The 21,419-nt window shown below is 43.5% G+C and overlaps 1 protein-coding gene across 5 annotated transcripts in view; it reads right to left on the reverse strand.

The window, feature by feature from the left end:
• Positions 1-4,936: 4,936 nt before the first annotated feature.
• LOC140494508 (ankycorbin-like) overlaps positions 4,937-21,419 on the reverse strand; it is a 112,904-nt gene continuing 96,421 nt past the window's right edge. For all 5 annotated transcript variants that reach the window (XM_072593764.1, XM_072593765.1, XM_072593767.1 and 2 more), the window contains 3 exons: positions 18,232-18,396; positions 8,397-8,462; positions 4,937-5,244 (listed from right to left, as the gene is read on the reverse strand). In XM_072593764.1, the coding sequence (XP_072449865.1) occupies positions 5,164-5,244; positions 8,397-8,462; positions 18,232-18,396 (312 nt within the window). In that variant the 3' untranslated portion in view covers positions 4,937-5,163. The remainder of the gene's footprint in view (positions 5,245-8,396; positions 8,463-18,231; positions 18,397-21,419) is intronic.

Consider the following 21,419-nt stretch of genomic DNA (forward strand, 5'->3'; position numbering starts at 1 on the left):
TAGTGCTGTAGAACAGAAAGACCTAAGTGTTCAGGTATATAATTCTTTTACGTTTTAGTCACACGTGGGCAGGGTGGTTAAGAAGGCAGTTAGAATGTTTACCTTCTTGCTTAGACTTTCGAATATAGCAGCTTGGATGTCATGTTGAGTTTGCACATTCTCCCCGTGTCTGCGTGGGTTTCCTCCGGGTGCTCCGGTTTCCTCCCACAGTCCAAAGATGTGCAGGTCAGGTGGATTGGCCATGCTAAATTGCCCGTAGTGTTAGGTAAGGGGTAGATGTAGGGGTATGGGTGGGTTGCGCTTCGGCGGGGCGGTGTGGACTTGTTGGGCCGAAGGGCCTGTTTCCACACTGTAAGTAATCTAATCTAATCTAATCTAATCTAATCTTATAGGTTTATAAAATCATGAGGGTATAAACACCAAGAATGGCAGGTTATTTTCTTAGTGGCAGGGGTGGGGGGAGTGGTGAGATCTTGAGATTAGGGGGCATATATTTAAGGAGAGGAGAAAGATTTGAAAGACATTGGGGGGCAAACTTTTTTACTGATTCGTATGTAGAATGAATTTCCAGAGGAAGTGGTGGATGTGGTTACACTAAAGATAATTACATGAATAAGAAATGTTTGGAGAGATATGGGCCAAATGTGGGCATGTGGGTCTGGTTGCTTTGGGATTATGTCGCCATCTAGCCCTCATTCCAATCACTACAGAACGGACTTCAGGCTGAGACTTCAAGAAAATCACTATTTATGATACTCTGATACACAACAATCATAGATATCAAGCCCTAATCTTATGGTTATAGAGTCATAGAGATGTACAGCATGGAAACAGACCCTTCAGTCCAACTCATCCATGCCAACCACATACCCTAACCTAATCTAGTCCCATTTGCCAGCACCTGGTCCAGATCCCTCTAAACCTTTCCTATTCATATACCCATCCAGATGTCTTTTAAATGCTGGAATTGTACCAGCCTCCACCACTTCCTCTGGTAGCTCATTCTATACACGCACCACCCTCTGTGTGAAAAAGATACCCCTTAGGACCCTTTTACATCATTCCCCTCTCACCTTAAACCTATGCTGTCTAGTTCTGGACTCCTCACACCAGGGAAAAGACCTTGTCTATTTACCCTATCCATGCCCTCATAATTTTATAAACCTCTATAAGGTCATCTCTCAGCCTCTGGCACTCCAGGGAAAACAGCCCCAGCTTATTCAACCTCTCCCTATAGCTCAAACCCTCCAACCCTGGCAACATCCTTGTGAATCTTTCTGAACCCTTTCAAGTTTTACACCACCCTTCCAATAGGAAGGAGACCAGAATTGCACACAATATTCCTATAGTGGCCTAACCAATGTCCTGTACAGCTGCAACGTGACCTCCCAACTCCTATACTCAATACTCTGACTATTAAAGGAAAGTATACCAAAAGCCTTCTTCACCATCCTATCTCCTTGTGACTCTACTTTCAAGGAACAATGAACTCGCACTCCAAGGTCTCTTTGTTCAGCAACACTCCCCAGGACCATACCACTAAGTGTATAAACCCTGCTCTGATTTCCAAAATGCAGCACCTCACATTTATCTGAAACTCCATCTGCCCTTCTCAGCCCATTGGTCCATCTGATCAAGATCCCATTGTACTCAGAGGTAACCTTCTTCACTATCTGCTCACCTCCAATTTTGGTGTCATCTGCAAACTTACTAACTATTTGTCCTAGGTTCACATCCAAATCATTTATATAAATGACGAAAAGCAGTGGACCCAGCACCAATCCTTGTGGGACTCCATTGGTCACTTATATCAGGTAATGACTCATCTATCTTCTTCACTGTCCTAATGTCCATGTGCTCTTTAGACTGTCTAAAGTCCTAGCTGAGTGTGGAATGGATTATTCTTCCTGAATGCCCTACCTCCACCCACACTGTGTTGTTTATGTTCAGTGATGTGTAACTCTGTTACAAAGCAAGGTTGGTCCAAGGTCTTGAAACCCACGGCAACAGAAGTGTCAGTTCCCTTTCCATGAATGCCACTAATGAGCCAGTTTTATTTTAATGCCAACAGTTTTACGTGATATTTTCTCTGCAGGGGCCAACCTATACATTACTAAATACGTGAAATTTAGTTTTTCTATTTACCATGGTGAGAATTGAACCTGCCGTTTTTCTAGTCCAGTATCAATAGCACGAGATTATAATATTCATTCTTATTTGGTGTATTAACATGAACAACACAGGTAGCAGGGCTTGAGGAAGTGTAGTTGTAACTGTGGGAATCCTGGGTCACTTGGAGGGTTTCACTTTGGGGATTGTTGCATAAGCTAATGGTTCTGAAAGAGAGAGTGTTGAACCTGCATCAATCTGATGTTATCATGGTCATTGAGTGGAGAACCCAGCGATTTTCCACAAGCTCCTAATGCAGACAGACATGTGCTCTCAGGTTCATGCCCAACTTATCCATGCAACTTGTATCAATTGCTATTAAGCAATAAACTAAATTTTATCATGTGAGGTGAGTGCCTCTTTTTGTCAATGGTAGTTTATCATCTGACACTCTTGTTTATATCTGCTAATTAGATAGGGTCCCTAGACTCAACATTGAAAAGAGGGTCATTGGCAGCACTCCACTGTAACCACAACCCACTAGTGATTGGCATCATAACATATGACTGTAATGAACTATGGTTACAGGTGCTATATAAATGCAGGTTGTTTCCTAAAGATCCCTTTTATCGTGATTCTCAAAATATGGTAGCATTATCTTACTAAAGCTAAATTTCTTATCATTCCTGGTGTCAGTCAAAGATAAAGAGAAATTCAAAACAGGACTTTTCCCCAAACCAATATAAATGTGGTGGATTATGTTGGTTTGGATTCAGGAGGGAGTTTGTAACTGGAGAAATTGATAATGAGTCTGAAAGATGGCCCTTGGATTTCATTACAATATGTAGCTACATGTGTGCAATCTCCTCAGGAGCAGGAGATTTCCGGTTAACATTTTAATTGCTCAATTACAGCAATATTTACATTAACATTTCACAGGAGGGCAGGGCAAGGGGAGGACACAGCAACAACTGAAGAGGACTATCAATCCCAGGAAATGATGACATACCTGCCCCTGGGGTCAGCAGAACATGTTTTCAGAATCTGTCAGTTGCCGACCTAAAAATATGTCACAAAGGTGACCAACAATTTTGAAACTTTTGCCTGTGATGGTGCTGGTCAGAATAACTAGGTGCTCAGTGTTTCAGCTCTGGCTGTGTTCCTCAGGGGACAGGGCACCATCAATTACCCACATGCACCAATCTGGGCAGAATGATCTGGGTATTAGTATACTGCAAGAGAACGCTTTCAGTCTATCCTTGTAGAGCTAATGTGTGAAGTAACTCCACAGAGGCTGATATCCTGTCACCAAGTCACCCTTTATTTACATGTAGAGAGTCCTCGACACTGATCCAGCTCCCTCAGAGTGAACGTGTTTGTATCTTGTTTATATCTGTCAGCCAGAGCTCCCTGATTGGACCAGATTAGCAGCCCCAATCAGGGACCTCATATTCTATGAAGTCCATTGGCTGACTTTGTTACAATCACTACAACACACAACCATAAAATGCAGCTAATGCATAAGATTCATCGGCAGCTACGATGATGCTTTTCATTGTCTTCAGTCTGATCTTTGTGATATCCTCAGATCCACAGAAAGACTTAAGAGATAGAAGTGAGGGGGCAGTGATCCCCTTGTAAAACTTGACAGGTGGCATCTGTTAGAAATCACTAAGTCTACATCACATGACTGTGAGTGACAGGTTGTTAGCATGTTTAAGGTGTGTTTCATGTGGCTGGACAGACCTGGAGATGCCCTTCAGCACAGAGCAGCCAGGGTTCCCTACAATTATAGGTGATAGAAAAAGCCCTTCTTCCCATCGAGGCTGTACTGCCAAAAGTACAAAATGAACTACACTAGTTCCACTTTCTCACACTAGACCCATAGCCTTGAATGTGAAGTCATTTCACGGGGTCATCCAAGTACTTTTTAAAGCTCTGAGGTTACCCACCTCAACCACCCTGTCAGGCAGTGCGTTCCAGACATCCACTACTCTCTGGGTGAAAAGATGTTTGCTAAATCACCTTGGAACCTCCTGCCTTTCACTTTAAAAGTGAGGCTCTTTGTTCCTGACCCTTTTACTAGGATGGACACGGTAGCTGCTTTTTGCACAACAGAGTACAGAAAGGTTCAGACCTGCAAGAAGAACAGCAGAGAGCTGTTAGACAATTCAAGGGTAGAGGAGCAATAGGATCAGGAGTACAGTGTAGGCACTGGGGAGAGATGATGGTTTAGTAGGAATGTCACTGCATTAGTCATCCAGAGCTAAAGCACTGGGGATATGTGTCAAATCCCACCAATAGCAGTCATTAGCTCAATTAATTGATAAAATCTGGCATTGAAAATTAGTTTCACAATGGTGACCATCGTGACCATGGATTATTGTTTATAAACCCATTTGGTTCACTGATGTCCATGACGGAAGGGAATCTGCTGTCCTTAGCTGGTCCAGCCTACAGATCCACAGCAAGATGGCGGACTCTTAATTTCTCTCTTAGACAGCCTTGCAAGTCACACAGTTTGAAGCCTATAGGGGATGGACAACAAATGTTAGTCTTGTTAGTGGCACCCACAACGCTCCACAACGTTGTTCACCAACATCAGTCTTACAACTAACCAACAGCCCAGCACCTCTCCCCAGTTGCCCCATTAAATTCAGGTGCTCCCATTATTTTCAGGATATCTTACAAGTTAACTCGCCACCGAGCACCCAAAGATTTCAAGAGAGTGAGGAAAATGAAGAGGATCATAGATGACAAAGATTCAAAGTGCCCACAAAAGACCACCATGAATCAGGTGTTTTTTTTAAAGTATTTCCACTTTATTCGTTCAATGTTCACACCAGTACACTCAGTGAACCACATTAATAGCCTCCATCATCAGACAATATCTATTCAATTTTAATCTTCTAATGTCTACTATATATAGCCCATTCTCCTGTTTCTCTTCACATATCTTGAAAAAGTCAAGATATAAACATATTACATAATTTAAACCTTGTCATCAGTTATGAGAATTAACACATTACTGTTGCCCTCTTCAAAGCATGAATCTTAAAAACTGGTCTGTTTGTGATGTTTGTGCATTTTTAAGATCTGTAGTAAGACATTTTGGACATCTTCATCCATTTGACCCTGCAACAAGAAGTACATAAATCAGGTCAATTTCCTTGTGACAAGCCTGAAGTCATTTCCTTTGTATATCAAATTTCAAAATTTTGAGTTACATCCTAAGCTGTGCATTAGCAATTAGCAATGGATCGTTTCCATATTAAATCCAGGATTTCCTCTCATCCACTTACTCAATTCCAAAATTAATGGAACTTATACACAAAACCCCTCAGTAACTTCAGTGCATCACCAAGAGCATATATCATGTCTCACTGTATGACATTCTTACCTCTATCTTAGGGGTTCTGGGTTCAAATCTCACTCTGCTGACCTGGGGAAATGGTGATAATTGTGATAATGGTGATCTGTTGGAGATCTTGGCCTTAGGTTGAGATAAATAACCAAGATCCCATCTACTCCATCATGTGGAAGTGGACTCTCTGATGAGAAGCAGGGGAGATGTCTTCAACATCCCGACCAATATTTTTCCTTCCTCCAACAGTGATAAATCCAATTGTCTATCATCTCTCTCAGTGCTGCATGTGGGAGCCTGCAGTGTAAATTGCTGTTCATGTTTGCTGCATTTCAGTCATGACTTCCCTGGCTGAAGTGTCCTTTGTCATATTCCAAGGAATATGAACGGAATTATGAGAAGTTGTTCTGCTCCTCTTTTACCAGTGACAGCGCATGTAACTGAGATAAACCTGTTTGGAGCCCCAGACCGAATGCAAACAGGCAGACCAGCAGCGAGATTGGTCTACAGGACATTGGTGAGTCCATTCCCCTTGGGACTGAAGGTCAGTAGCCAATCTATTGTTAAGTTTACATGAACATACAGATGAATATAGAATATCAATTAGGAGCAGGAGTAGGCCACTCAGCCCTTCGGTGCTGCTCAACCATTCAATAAGATCGTGGTTGATCTTAACTCTTCGATCCACAGTCCTGCCTCCTTTCCCATCCTCACTTACCAAGAATGGATATACCTCTGCCTTAAAAATTCTGTCTGCACCTGCTTTTGAGAAAGAGACTTCCAAAGGCTCACAGAGAAAATAAAAACTCTCCTCATCTCTGTCTTAAATGGGTGATCCCTAAATTTTAAAATAGTGATTTTGTTTTGTGGAATCTCTCATAAAGGGAATCATCTCTCCACATCCATGCTGCCAACGTCTCTTCAGGATCATGGAATTACAGAATCCCTATTGTGTCGAGGCACACATTCAGCCCATTGAGTCCACACCAACCCTCCAAAGAGTATCCCACCCGGTCTACCCCCTTTACCCTCTCCCGTTAATCCTGCACTTCCCATGGCTAACCCACCTAGCCTGCACACAATAGGCAATTTAGCAAGGGAAATCCATCTATCCTGCACATCTTTAGACTACGGGAGGAAACCGGAGCACCTGGAGGAAACCCACACAGATACAGGGAGAATATACAAACTCCACACAGCTAATTGTCTGAAGGTGGAATTGAAGCTGGGTCCCTGGCACTGTGAGGCAGCCGTGCTAACCACTAAGCCACCATGCCATTCTTTTGTATGTTTCAAGGATCTTGTATGTTTCAGTTGAATCAGCTTTTAATCTTCTAATGTCTAGCATTTATAAGTCTAACCTGTTCAATCTCTCTACATAAGGCAAGCTGCTCTCTCCAGTTTTCACACGTTATTGCATTTACATGCTTGCTTCCTTACACAAGGAGACAAATATTGCACAGGGTCCTCCAGACGCCCTGTATAACTGAAGCATAACCTCCCTACTCTTGCCTTCAGTGCCACTTGCAACAAACAATAACATTCTACTAATTTCCTAATGAATGCAGCAGCAGCAGCACTAGAGTTCAAGTGATTGTGACAGATCTCCATTTATGTCCCAAACACAGGGGCTGTTGCAGACAGTTTGACTTTCTGGACCGCACTAACTCACACGACAACACCATGGGCTGCAGGTTCCACTATCTTCCTCTGAGGACCACTTAGTCACTTGGAAATCCCTCTTCACTGAGCTGCCAATTCTCCAGCATTTGTCTTGGTGATCCGTGAAACCGTGGGTGGCACGGTGGCAAGCACTGCTGCCTCACAGCGCCAGAGACCCAGGTTCAATTCCCACCTCAGGCGACTGACTGTGTGGAGTTTGCACATTCTCCCCGTGTCTGTGTGGGTTTCCTCCGGGAGCTCCGGTTTCGTCCCACAGTCCAAAAACGTGCAGGTCAGGTGAAGTGGCCATGCTAAATTGCCCGTAGTGTTGGGTGAAGGGGTAAATGTAGGGGAATGGTTGTGCGTCAGTATGGATTTGTTGGGCCGAAGGGCCTGTTTCCACACTGTAAAATAATCTAATCTAAAGCTCAATTTATGAGAGACTGAGGCAAGCAATGATCAGGAGCAACTGCGCTCTGCTTCATCTATTTATTGTTCCATCAGAAGGATGGAAATGGAGACAGGTGGATGGGTGAGATTGTTGGTGGAGGTCATCTCCAGGGATTTGTCCAACAGGAGTTGGCAAAACTTACCTCCGCTGGCAGATTAAAAAACTCAAATTATGAAGCTACACAGTGCCAGCAAGCATCTTCAGTTGGGTGGGGGAGTGAGCATCAATGCAGTCACTCTGAGGGTCCATGCATGCCACTCAGCTTCACCAAGATATTGACATCCCATTTCGGAAAACACGGATATCATACAGAAGGAAAACACAATGATGGTGGGGCACTATGAGTCAATAAAATAAAAATGAAAACATGCAGTGGGTATGTGTTGTGGGATGTGAGTACCTCAAAACTAAGAGTAATTATTGTTAATCTCACTGTAAATCTCCCTGTTACTAATTCCTAATCAGTTAAAGCTCTGGATCCAATTGGCCTCTGGTATTTTTGGAGAGTTGCCGTGGTAACACTCACTATTACATCTTGGAGTTATGGAGAGTGAGGTTCCAGCTTTGCTTCAGTGACGTGGTTGAGCAGGAATGTCTCCCCCTCTTCCTGCTGTCTGTGTGTGTTTGTCGTTAGGATTGGCAGGTTGCTGACTGGCCCTGTTTGGTTGCATTATGAATACACCTTCAGTGTTCACAAAGGCCTGGGGGGTGTGATTTGAACCCAGAGCTTCTGACCCTAAGCTCATGACAGTATCCGCTCTGGTGGTAAGTAAGCCATCGGGAATGTGATCTCAGCATTCAGCTCCTTACCTGAACAGCGTAGAGAAGATGTGATCGGTAAATGGTCACGATGGCTCTATGGTCATTCTCTGCTTGCTGTCAAGAGGAACGAACCAAGTTTTAGTGGAGCATTTCCAAACAGTGACCTTTTCTGTGAAATTGGCTGACAATTTCTTCAACTGAGTTAAGGTTTTGCTGCCCCTTTTAAACTAGAACACACCCTCCAGTGGCCAGTAGACAGAGATGCACATTCACATCTTAGGTTTGCTCAATTGCATTTGACTTGGTGGAATTGATAGATGGATGTAAGTAGCACAGTTACTTGGAACCTGCCTTTAATATCTGCTCAGTCTTAACTCTGGGAGATCATCGTGCACTCAGGTAAAAAGGATCAGTGTTTGGTTTTTTCACTTCACTCCTTAATAGTGTCAATTCATGTCTAAATGATATGTTTATTATATTGTAAAATAAAGCAAAGAACTGTGGATGCCGGAGCTCTGAAACAATCGCCAGCGATCTCTGTTTTATTGTTTTATTGCATTGGGAAGTAAGCATAATTTCACTAATTCAGATCCTCCAAACCTTCTACAAGTTATTTCAAGATTGGAGATGGGGACTTCTGGACATGAGATGGGATCACCCGCCCACCCAGCAATGTAGCTCATGCCAACTAAAGGAGGTAGCATTGACACTCATTCATCCCAGATCCAGAAAAAAACTCAATGACTGATCAGGTAACACACTACATATTCTCATACCTACCCTTGCTAATACTAGGAGAAAGTGAGGACTGCAGATGCTGGGGATCAGAGCTTAAAAATGTGTTGCTGGAAAAGCGCAGCAGGTCAGGCAGCATCAAAGGAGAAGGAGAATTGATGTTTCGGGCATAAGCCCTTCTTCAGGCATAAGCCATTCCTGAAGAAGGGCTTATGCCCGAAACGTCGATTCTCCTTCTCCTTTGATGCTCCTTGGTGATACTACCCATTTAAAACAACATTTGCAGTACTGTACTTTGTATCTAACTCTTTTCTTAAATAGTTGTAACTTAATTCTGTAATTATTTGATTTCCTAACAACATGTAACCAACATGTACAACCCTTCTTCTATGGAACGGGATCCACAAGCCTAACCCACCATACCCTATTATCTCCAACTTCACCTCTCCAGTTCACACTCATTTCACAATTTAGCTAGCCTTCTATCCAAATCTGGGACATAACAGACAAAGGATTTCAAGGCCTTTGGAAAGCGTGCAAAGGAGCTTTATAGAATGGGATGAGTTCTTTAATTAATGATGCAAAGAGATTGGAGAAACTGGTTTAATCCATTCCATCCTTTAATAAATACTGTGCTGTTCAACACAGAGGTCAGGGTGATTGATTTAGGTGGGTAAATACAATTCAATCTTTGTCACAGAGGAGTCAGAATATTCATCGTTGTACTGAAGATTGTGTTCTACAATTTTATCCAGCAAACCACTGGCGGCAAGACCATATCATGGCTGACATGGTAATCCTCAACTCTGCTTTATGCCTTTTACCCATAATCTTGGATTCCTTTACTGATTAAATATCTGTCTTGGTGTTGAATATTATAGAGGCTCACAGCACGGAAACAGACCCATCAGTCCAACTCATCCACGATAACCAAGTTTCCCAAACTAAACCACTTACCTGCATTTGGCATATATTCATCTAAATCTTTCCTATTCACCGATCTAAATGTATTTTAAATATTCTAACAGTATCTGCATCTACCACTTTCTCTGGCAGTTCATTGTGTGAACCACACATCGTGTGAAAAAGTTGCTCCCTCAGGTCCCTTTTAAATCTTTCCTCTCTCACCTTAAATATTTGTCCTCTAGTTTTGAAGTCCACCACCCTAAGGAAAAGACTTTTGCTCTTCATCTCATGATTTTATAAATCTTTATAAAGTCAGCCTCAACTTCCTATACTCCAGAGGAAGAAGTCCCAGCCTACCCAGCCTCTACTTATAACTCAAACTGCCCATTCCAGCAACATTCTGGTAAATCTTTTTGAACTCTCTCCAATTTAATAACATCCTTCCCATAACAGGAATATACATTCTTAATAACACAACCTCAGCAGCTCTTTATTGTAAAGAATTCCACAGATGGATTACTGTTTCAAAGGAACAAACTCCTCATCTCTGTCCACAATGGATGCTCCCATACTCTGAGACTATGCCCTCTGGTTGTTGACTCTTTCACAATAAGAAACAATCTTTTCGAATCTACCTTGTCAAATGCCTTAAGAATTGCATGTGTTTCAATAAGGTTGCCTCACATTCCTCTAAACTCTTAGGGAGTAAGTGCTCAACCTATTCAATCACTCTTTATAAGAACAGCCCTCCACACCCAAAATCAACCTGGTGAACCTTCTCTGGATTGTCTCCAATGCCATTTTATCTTTGCTTGGATAAGGGGACCAAAACAGTTCACAATTTTCCAGGTGCAATGACTAGTGTCTTATATAGTTTCACCAAGGTTTCCCGATTCTTATATTCTATCTCCTTTGAAATACAGGCCAACGTTCCAATTACCTCCCCTATTGCTTACTTTTCATGATGAATGAATGAAGGTTCTCAAATCCCTTTGTGATGTAGCTTTTTACAACATTTATCAAATTAAATAATATTCAACGTCCCTATGCTTCCTGATGAAGGGCTTATGCCCAAAACGTTGATTCTCCTGTTCGAATGCTGCCTGACTGGCTGTGCTTTTCCAGCGCCATACTCTTTGACTCTGATTTCCAGCATCTGCAGTCCTCACTTTTTCCCTATTCCTCCTGCCAATGCACAAAACCTCACATTTTCCTACATTTTATTACACCTGTCAAGCCTTTTGCTCACTCATTTAAAATGTCTATAACCCTCTGTAGAATATGCATTACTTTCACCACTTGCCTTCCAACCTATTTTGATGTCATTTGCAAACTTGGCTATAGTACATTCATTTTCCTTATCCAGGTCATTCATATATATTATATGTATTGCAGGTCCTTTTCTGGTCTCTGCATTTCACCTCTAATTACAGGTTTCTATCCTGAAAATAACCTTTTTGTCTCAACTTTCTAATTCTATTGGTTAGCCAATCCTCTGTCCATATTAATATACTACCCTAATGAGCTCTTTTTTGATTAACTTGCCTTAGAATCACAGAACCCTACAGTAAGGAAAGAGGCCATTTGGTCCATCGTGTCCACATGGATCCTGTGAAGAGCACTCCACCCTCTCCCATGTAGCCACCTAGCCTGCACATCCCTGGACACCGCAGAGTAATTCAGTATGACCAATCCATCTAACATACACATCTTGGGACTGTGCACCTGGAGCATCCATGGGAAACCCAGGCAGACACAGAGAGAATGTATAAACTCCACATAGCCAGTCGCCCGAGGCTGGAATCAAACCCGGCCCTCTGACACTGTGAGGCAGCAGTACTAACCACCAATCCACCTTTATGTGAATCACCTTATCGAATGTCTTTTGGAAATCCAAATACATTACATTCACCGGTTCCTCTTTATCCATCATGCTTTTACCTCCTCAAAGAATGCTAATAAATCTGTCAGGCATGAGCTCCCCTGCTTGAACTCATGCTGACTGTGCTTGATCATATTATAGATTTCTGAATGTTCTGCCATTGCATCCTTTATAATAGTCTGTAACATTTTCTCAATGACAGGTTTTAATCTAACTAGCCTACAAATCCTGGTTCCCTGTTTTTTTTTCTCATCTCCCTCCCTTCTCGGGTGATACATTGTCAGTTTTCCATTCCTTTGGGACTTTTTCAGAATGTAAGGATTTCAGCAAGGTTATTATCAGTGCATCCACTATCTCTGTAGCTACTTCCTTTTAATATATTAAAAAGCACCCTTTGGGTCCAGGGATACATTTGCCTTTTGCCCCATTAGTTTACGAAGTATTTTTTTTCTAGTGATAATTTTGTATTTATTTCTTCCCATTTTTGCGACTGTTTTAGTACTTTTGCAATGTTATTAGGTATCTTCTATGTAAAGAATGTTGCAAATTATTTATTCAACTCCTCTGTTATTTCCTCGTTCCCTATTGTAATTATCCACCCTCATTCTCGAAGGGTCCTCTGTTCACTTTGCCTACTCACATCTTCTGTATATGTTTAAAGAAGATATTACTGTCTGTTTTTATTTTACTTGCTAATTTGTCCTAAAATTTATTTTCTCTCTCCTTTTTTTGGTCACTTTTTGTAAGTTTTTAAACTTACTAATTTCTTTGGTCTACCAGCAATATATGGCGTATTTTATGCTTTTTCTCTTTCATTTTGATGCTGTTCTTAACTTCCCTGGTCAACCATAGTCAGCTAATCCCCTTCCTGCAATATATCTTTGCTATGAGGCATGAACTATTTTCTTAAACATTGTTCTTCAAGTGTCTTCCTGCTAAGTTCCTTTGCAGTCAACTCTATCCTCATTCCTTTGCAATTGCCCTTGTTTACATTTTGCATAGTTGTTTCTGAACCAAATTTCTCACCCTCATTGTTCATTAGTCAGATGTTGGTGTCTCTGGCAGGGTTAGCATTTATTATCCATTCCTAGTTGCCCTTCAGAGTCTACCCCAAAACAAAGGGATAGCTATGGGCACCCACATGGGCCCAGCTATGCCTGCCTCTTTGTTGGGTATGTGGAACAGCCCATCTTCCACAGCTACACTGGCACCATCCCTTACCTTTTCCTCCGCTATATCGATGACTGCAGCGGCGCTACCTCATACTCCCATGAGGCGGTTGAACAGTTGATCAACTTCTCTAACACCTTTCAACCCAACCTCAAATTCACCTGGACCATCTTGGACACCTCCCTCCCCTTTCTGGACCTCTCCATCTCCATCTCTGGCGACCGACTAACCACAGACATCTACTACAAATCTACCATACTAATCTATCATCTACCATGGACTCCCACAGCTACCTGGACTACACCTCCTCCCACCCTGCCTCTTGTAAAAATGCCATCTCTTATTCCCAAATCCTCTGCCTCTGCCGCATCTGTTCCCAGGATGACCAATTCCACCATAGAAAATCCCAGATGGCCTCCTCCTTCAAAGACCGCAATTTCCCCTCCCACATGGTCGACAATACCCTCCAGCGCATCTCCTCCAATTCCCGCACCTCCACTCTTGAACCCCACCACTTCCAGAACACCCCTGCTCCTCACCTTCCACCCCACCAGCCTCTGTATACATCACATCATCCTCTAGCACTTCCACTACCTACAAACAGACCCCACCACTAAGGATATATTTCCCTCCCCAACCTGATCTGCGTTCTGGACAGACCATTCCCTCCATGACTCCTTGTCAGATTCATGCTGCCCACCAGCCCTCAGCCAACTCCTGGCACCTTCCCCTGCCACTGCAGGAAGTGCAAAACCTGCGCACACACCTCCCCCCCTCGCCTCCGCCCAAGGCACCAAAGGATCTTCCACATCCAACTGTACCTCTACAAATGTCATCTACTGCATCCGTTGCACCCAATGTGGTATCTTCTACATTGGGGAGGGAGGAAGCCAACTTGCGGATCGTTTCAGAGACCATCTCTGGGACACACGCAACAACCAACCCCACCACCTCGGGGTTGAACACTTCAACTCCCCCTCCTACTCCATCAAAGACATGTAGGTCCTGGGCCTCCTGCATCGCCAAACCCTAACCACCCAACGTGTCATCTTCCGCCTTGGGACCCTGCAACCACACGAGATTAATGTGGATTTCAACAGTTTCCTCACTTCCCCTCCCCGCACCCCAGTCCCAAGCCTTCAACTTGGCATTGCCCTCTTGACCTGTCCATCACCTTTTCCATCGATCCGCTCCACCCTCCTCTCCGACCTATTATCTTCTCTCCGACTTTCATTTACTTATTGCTTTCTGAGCTACCTTTGCCCCAGCCCCACCCCCTCCCAAATATCTCTCAGCCCCCTGGCCCACAAGTCTCATTCCTGATGAAGGGCTTATGCCCGAAACATCGATTCTCCCATTCCTTGGATGCTGCCTGACCTGCTGTGCTTTTCCAGCACTACACTCTTGACTCTGATGTCTAGTATCTGGAGTCTTCACTTTCTCCTCCTTGAGAGGGTGGTGTTGAGCTGCTTTCTCAAACCACTGCAATTCTAACAAAATTTGATCATGTTTTGGTCACTGTTCCCTTAGGTATCTTTTACTCTGATATCATTTATTAAACTTACCACATTACCAGATCCAAATAGTCTGATCCCTGGATCGCTCCACAACATGCGGTTCTAGGAAACTATTGTGAACACACTCTATGGATTCATCCTCTGCCAATCTGACTATCCCTATCTATACGAAGATTAAAGTCACCCATAATGAATGCACTGTATGTTTTATCTGCCTTCATTATCTTTATCCCATAGCTATGGTCAGAGACCCTATAACTTCTACCAACAGTGTATTTTTCTCCTTATTACTTCCACCCATATGCATCCCACATCTTCTGACCCAAGATCATGTCTTGCTATTGTACTTAACGATGTACTGCAATGCTGGGTAGTGCTTAATACCAGTGCCATGTTTAGAGCAGTGAGTGATTGGTCAATTTATGGAACAGGCAGTGGAGGCAGACAGTATCAATTCATTCAAGTGCAGTTTAAATAATTCTTTGTCAGAATATAACATGTTGGGAGGCCATATAGTAATTACAGTATGCTCGGCTGGAACAGGTTTGTGTTTTTTTTCCACAGGATGTGATATCACTGGCTAGGTCAAGCCTAACTGAGCTGGAGAAGGTGAGACTAAGCTAAAGGACAAGAAGAGAATCAAGTGCCCCATGATTTGATTGCATCCACATTGTCCATGATGCTTGCTCATTTTGGGCTCCAAATGGCAGTCTGGATTGCGTGCGCACACACATCCAGTTATGCATACGCTGGACTCCAATTTGATGAGGTCCTTTGTACAATGAGTGTGTGTCAGCATATGCAGTATAGGGAGATCATTATGTGAGTCAATCCTGTTTTATTTTATTCATTAAAGATATGCAGGTTAGGTGGATTGGCCATTCTAAAACATCATCCCATAGTGTCCAGGGCTGTGTAGGGTTGGGTTAGCCATGGTACAAATTCCATGGGGGGTTATGGGGATGGGTGAGATGCTCTTTAGAGGGTTGGGACACCTCTCGATGGGCTGAAATGCCTCCTTCAGCACTGTAGGGATTCTATGATTAATGTGACACGGGTGATGTTAGCTGGGCCAAAGTTCACTGCCTGATACATCCCTAATTGCCCTTGTTTAGGTGGTGGTGAGCTGCATTCTTGAGTTGCTGCAGTCCCTGTAGCATAGGTGTTGTTAGGGAGGGATTTTGACCCAATGACAGTGAGGGAGCAGTGACATTATTCCAGGTCAGAACAGGTGGCTTGAGGGGACTGTGCAGTTGGTGGGGTTACTATTCGAAATGGGATCTATGGTTCCTCAGACTTTCCACCACTTCAGAGTTTTCTCATCTCACATCTGGATATGCTGCACTGAGACCAATTTAGTCAAAGCCGAGAGTGTGATGCTGGAAAAACACAGCTGGTCAGGCAGCATCAGAGGAGCAGGAGAATCGACGTTTCGAGCATAAGCTCTTTATCAGGAATGAGGCCTTTCTCCCAACTTATTCAAATTCAAGGAGTGAAGGTGGCACAATGGTAAATCACTAGACTAGTAATCTGGCAAGGTAAAAACAATGACTGCAGATGCTGAAAATCAAATACTGGATTAGTGGTGCTGGAAGAGCACAGCAGTTCAGGCAGCATCCAACGAGCAGCGAAATCAACGTTTCGGGCAAAAGCCCTTCATCAGGAATAAAGGCAGTGAGCCTGAAGCATGGAGAGATAAGCTAGAGGAGGGTGGGGGTGGGGAGAGAGTAGCACAGAGTACAATGGGTGAGTGGGGGAGGAGATGAAGGTGATAGGTCAAGGAGGAGAGGGTGGAGTGGATAGGTGGAAAAGAAGATAGGCAGGTCGGACAAGTCAAGGAGTTAGTAACTGAGCTGCAAGTTTGAAACTAGGATGAGGTGGGGGAAGGGGAAATGAGGAAGCTGTTGAAGTCCACATTGATGCCCTGGGGTTGAAGTGTTCCGAGGCGGAAGATGAGGCGTTCTTCCTCCAGTCGTCTGGTGGTGAGGGAGCGGCGGTGAAGGAGGCCCAGGACCTCCATGTCCTCGGCAGAGTGGGAGGGGGAGTTGAAATGTTGGGCCACAGGGCGGTTTGGTTGATTGGTGCGGGTGTCTCGGAGATGTTCCCTAAAGCGCTCTGCTAGGAGGCGCCCAGTCTCCCCAATGTAGAGGAGACCACATCGGGAGCAACGGATACAATAAATGATATTGGTGGATGTGCAGGTGAAACTTTGATGGATGTGGAAGGCTCCTTTAGGGCCTTGGATAGAGGTGAGGGAGGAGGTGTGGGCACAGGTTTTACAGTTCCTGCGGTGGCAGGGGAAAGTGCCAGAATGGGAGGGTGGGTCGTAGGGGGGTGTGGACCTGACCAGGTAGTCACGGAGGGAACGGTCTTTGCGGAAGGCGGAAAGGGGTGGGGAGGGAAATATATCCCTGGTGGTGGGGTCTTTTTGGAGGTGGCGGAAATGCCGACGGATGATTTGGTTGATGCGAAGGTAATCTGGCAGCCCAGGGAAATACCCTGGGGACCATGAGCTCTATCCCGTCACAAGATTTAAATTCAATTCATTAAAAAACCCTCCTGAATTGAAAGTTAGTCTCAGTAATGGTGACCATGACAAATATCACCGATTGTTGTAAAAGTCTATCTGGAAGGGAAACCTGACGCCCATATTTGGTCTGGCCCCCATGTGTCTCCAGTAATGTGGTTACCTCTAAACTCCCCTCTGAGATATTCCACTCAGACCAAAGATCAACCAGGGATGGGTAACAAATGCTGGGCTTGCCGGTGACACCCACACCTCATGAAAGAATGAGAAAAAGAAAATATTTCTTGACATGGAAAGCATATATTGAAGTCAAAGCTCAATAGATATTTGTTGGTCAAGTGTTTCTGGAGGTTTAAAGCCATGGCAATAAAGTGGAATTCATGGCAGAATAGCCTCATTGAGCTGAATTCCTATTGTTAACAATACCAGTGTTGTCGCAGGTAATCAATCTTCTTCACTAGAGAAGGTGTGACTTGAACACAAGCCACCTGTCTCAGAGGGAGGGACATGACCATAGTGCCACAGGAACTCTAGGACAACACCATGAACTGATGAGATTTGAACCTGGATTGTCTAAGCTTTAAAAGCAGCAGTAAGCAGTTTGGTCCTTCAAGCCTCCTCGCCAATCAATATGATCATCCTCAAATCAATGCCCTGTTCCTGCTTTCTCCCTTTGATCCCGTTAACCCTAAATACTGTATTAATTTCCTTCTGAAAAATAGCCAATGTTTTGGCCTCAATCATAATTCTATGGCAGAGAATTCCATTCTCTGAGTGAAGGAATCTCTCCTTATCTCTGTGCTAAGTGGCCTACCTCTTAGACAGTGATGCCTAGTTCTGGACTCCCTAGTCATCGGGAACATCCTTCCTGCATTTACTCTATCTGGTTCTGTTAGACGTTTATACATTTATGTCAGACCCCTTTCCTCATTCTTCTAAATTCCAAAGAATATAGTCCTAAGCAATCCAGTTAGCATGAGATGTTGAATCATCAGTCCAATGACATAATCACTGTGCCCCCTTTCATCAGCTACCTTTACTGTTGTACATGTTAACTGAAAAGTAACTTTGTAAATTTTAATCATCCCCCACCCAGTAATTCTTGGAGTTGTGTTATCCCCCGCAATAGTCGAATGGCCTACTTACTGCTAGCTGCTGCTGTAATACTCTGATCTGTCTTTGCGTAGCCTCTGTGTGTTGTTGATGGGGTGGGGGGGCAGCTTTGGGAGGTAGTGCTGCAGCATTAGCCTGCTCCGACAGACTGTTCAAAGCCTCCTTTAGTTTGAACACCTCTTTGGATAGTTCACTTATCTACAGGGAGAAAAGAAAAATTGCATCAGAGAAATAGCGGGAGGAACATTCTGAATGCAAAAAAATTCCACATAATGGAGAACTGGGTCTACTATTTGAGACAACTTTAACTTCACCATTCCCAATGGGGCGATGGGGCCAAAAGCAATTGTCATGCACACATGAGGAACTATGCAGAAATGAGAATGTCCTAATGGCTAGATTATTGACTATTAGCTAAACTGAGAGTAATCAGAGCAATCTGATTAATACTAATTGTCCTTCAATTACAGTGTACGAAGAAATTAAGTTCTGTCTAGATTCTTTCTGGTTTTTTTTTGGTTTAAATTTGCTATGTTTCTTTTGACATTTTAAGTTTGGTTACAGTATTTCCTAAGGCAGTGCTTTCCCAACTCTTTCCCACCTTGACCGTGTTTGTGTGTGTACAAATCGCCAAGAGCCTGGGCCTAGGAGAGCAGAGTAAATGGAAGAATCTGTGGCACCAGCAGGAGAGGGTGCGCAGACCAGCCTGTGAGCGTGGAGTTACGGACGGTGGGGATCTATCAGCAAGTGGTGAGAGTGGGGCAACGGAGCAGGTTTATGTATGAGAGAGGGGTGGAAGAGCTGTGACAACAGCAGAGTTGGAGGGAGCTGTTAAATCCAAATTATAATGTGGCCAATCTTTCCATTAGGATTTCAGGACAGGCTCCAGGTCTCCAGAGGGAGCATTGGCAGTGCAGTGGTAGTGATCCTACCTCTGAACCAGGAGACCTAGGCGCAAGTCCTACCTGCTCCAGAGAAATGCAATAACATCTCTGAACAGGTTGATTAATATAACTTCAGGTCTCCAGGATTGTCCAGATAGGCTAACCTTCTATGAAAGAGGCCTTGATGCAGTTAACTCTCAGCTCCATAATAGCTGGTGACTCCATTTGGGTTCACAACCTACGCTTTGGGAGGCCTTGCCTTACAGGCTTTTTTTCATTTCAAAAAATGTACTTTATTCATAAAAATATTCTTATATACATACATTGTCACTACAGCAGCTTGGTTCTGTATATCGAGAAACAAACAATCATTGGAGTTTGACTCTATCCAGCAAACAAATCCAAGATATTTCTTACATGTACACGGTTATATTTACATATAGTTGAGGTGTTGAACGGACTCTCATTCAATTTTGGCAGAAAGACCTTAGATAGTGGTCTTTCCCCACTGTGCCCCAAGCTTTAGTGCATCCCTTAGCACATAGTCCTGCACCTTGGAATGTGCCAGGCTACAACACTCAGTTGAGACCAACTCCTTGCTCTGGAAGGCCACCAAATTTCAGGCTGATGAAAGAGCATCTTTTTCAGAGTTGATGGTCCGCCAGGCGCAGGTAATTGGGATAAACCTCGACAAAAACCACTGCATCTCTCTCCAGACCTCTTTTGCAGAGGCACATTCCAGAAGGAGGTTTGTGACAGTCTCTAAACCCCACCCGCTACAGCCGTTTCGTGGGCAGTGTGCAGTGCCATAGAGTGTCCAGGTGTACAAGAAGGATCTCACAGATAGTGCCCTTCTCGTCGCCAGCCAAGCGATAACTTTGTTTCATTTTAGGATAGTGGACTCCTTGTGCACCTATGCACCATTTGCACAACAATGCAAGGAAACACACACAAAATTCTGTATGGTCAGCTTTCCAGTTTCATGTAGATTGTCATTCAACAAAAGGAGCAATTGTAAGTAGCTAAATGTATTGCTACTTCCTGGCCCTCATCATGAAATTGGACTTCGATAAAATCTAAGTCAGGTTTTTCTTTATTGGAAGTAAGTATCTTTTGATTTTATTCAATAAGTTGGTACTTACTGTGCCTCACGATATTTGACTGTTTGCTACAGAGGCACTGAGGATCCTGGTTCCTTTTAAACAACCAGTTCAGACATACCTCTGGAATAGGTGAGACTTGAACCCAGTCCTTCTGGCACAGAGGTAGGGACATTACCATTTCACAACAATGGCCCAAGGATCTTAGATGTTGAATTTTTAATTTTCAATAAAGTTGAAATCACAAAGGATTGAAAGACCTTATTCTATAGGAAGCTGTGGGTAGAGGGTTAAGTATGTTACCTGGTTGTCTAGTGAATAGGATTTGGCACTCTCATCAACATAGCATAGGTTCATAAGGTGAGGGGGGAATGATTTAAAAAGAACCTGGGGGGGGTAATTTTTTCACACAGAGGGTGGTGTGTGTGTATGGAATGAGCTGCCAGAGGAAGTGGTGGAGGCTGGTACAACTGCAACACTTAAAAGGTGTCTGGATGGGTATATGAATAAGAAGAGTTTAGAGGGATGTGGAAAAAATGCTGGAAAAGAGACTGAATCAGATTGGGATGTCAGGTTGGCTTGGACGAGTTGGACCAAAGGGATTGTTTTCATGCTGTATGATTCTATGACTCTACTTCCATATTAGGGAATTAAGATTTCTGGTGTGGCTAACTCGTCCATAGTGGTGCATTCAGGGTCCAATTGTTATAGTTTGACAGTTCCCAAGGCTGTTTTGGGGCAGTGTACATATCTCTGAGCTGGAAGATCCAGGTTCAAGTCTCACCTGCTCCGGAAGTGTGTAGTAAGATTTCAGAATTGGGTGATTAAAAATTGGGAGTAAATTGGATAATGACGTACAATCAAGGCAATGACGTACAATCAAGGCAGGGCCTGTGGAATTTGGTATTATTTGCCATAATGGAAGACAGCGGCTAAATGACCCGGTTCATTTTGAAGGAAGCAGGGGTTTGCACCCATAGGTAATAGTTAGAATGGATTCCACAGTATGATACAGAATTTAGTAAAACAAGGAAATGTTATTTCAAACTGGGAGAAGGCAAACGTGCAACTGATTTGAGGAGGTTGTTCATTGCACTGAGTGACTGACACCTGGAATAGGTTCCTGAACAAAACATTTTCATAGAATGAAACGAAATAGTTGTGGAATGATTGAGAAAGAGTTAGATGCATATGGTGCATGTAGAATGGTTTATGTTGTCCTGGATAGAAGCAATAT

This window comes from Chiloscyllium punctatum, chromosome 24 (genome assembly GCF_047496795.1).
Source record: "Chiloscyllium punctatum isolate Juve2018m chromosome 24, sChiPun1.3, whole genome shotgun sequence".
Lineage (NCBI taxonomy): Eukaryota > Metazoa > Chordata > Chondrichthyes > Orectolobiformes > Hemiscylliidae > Chiloscyllium > Chiloscyllium punctatum.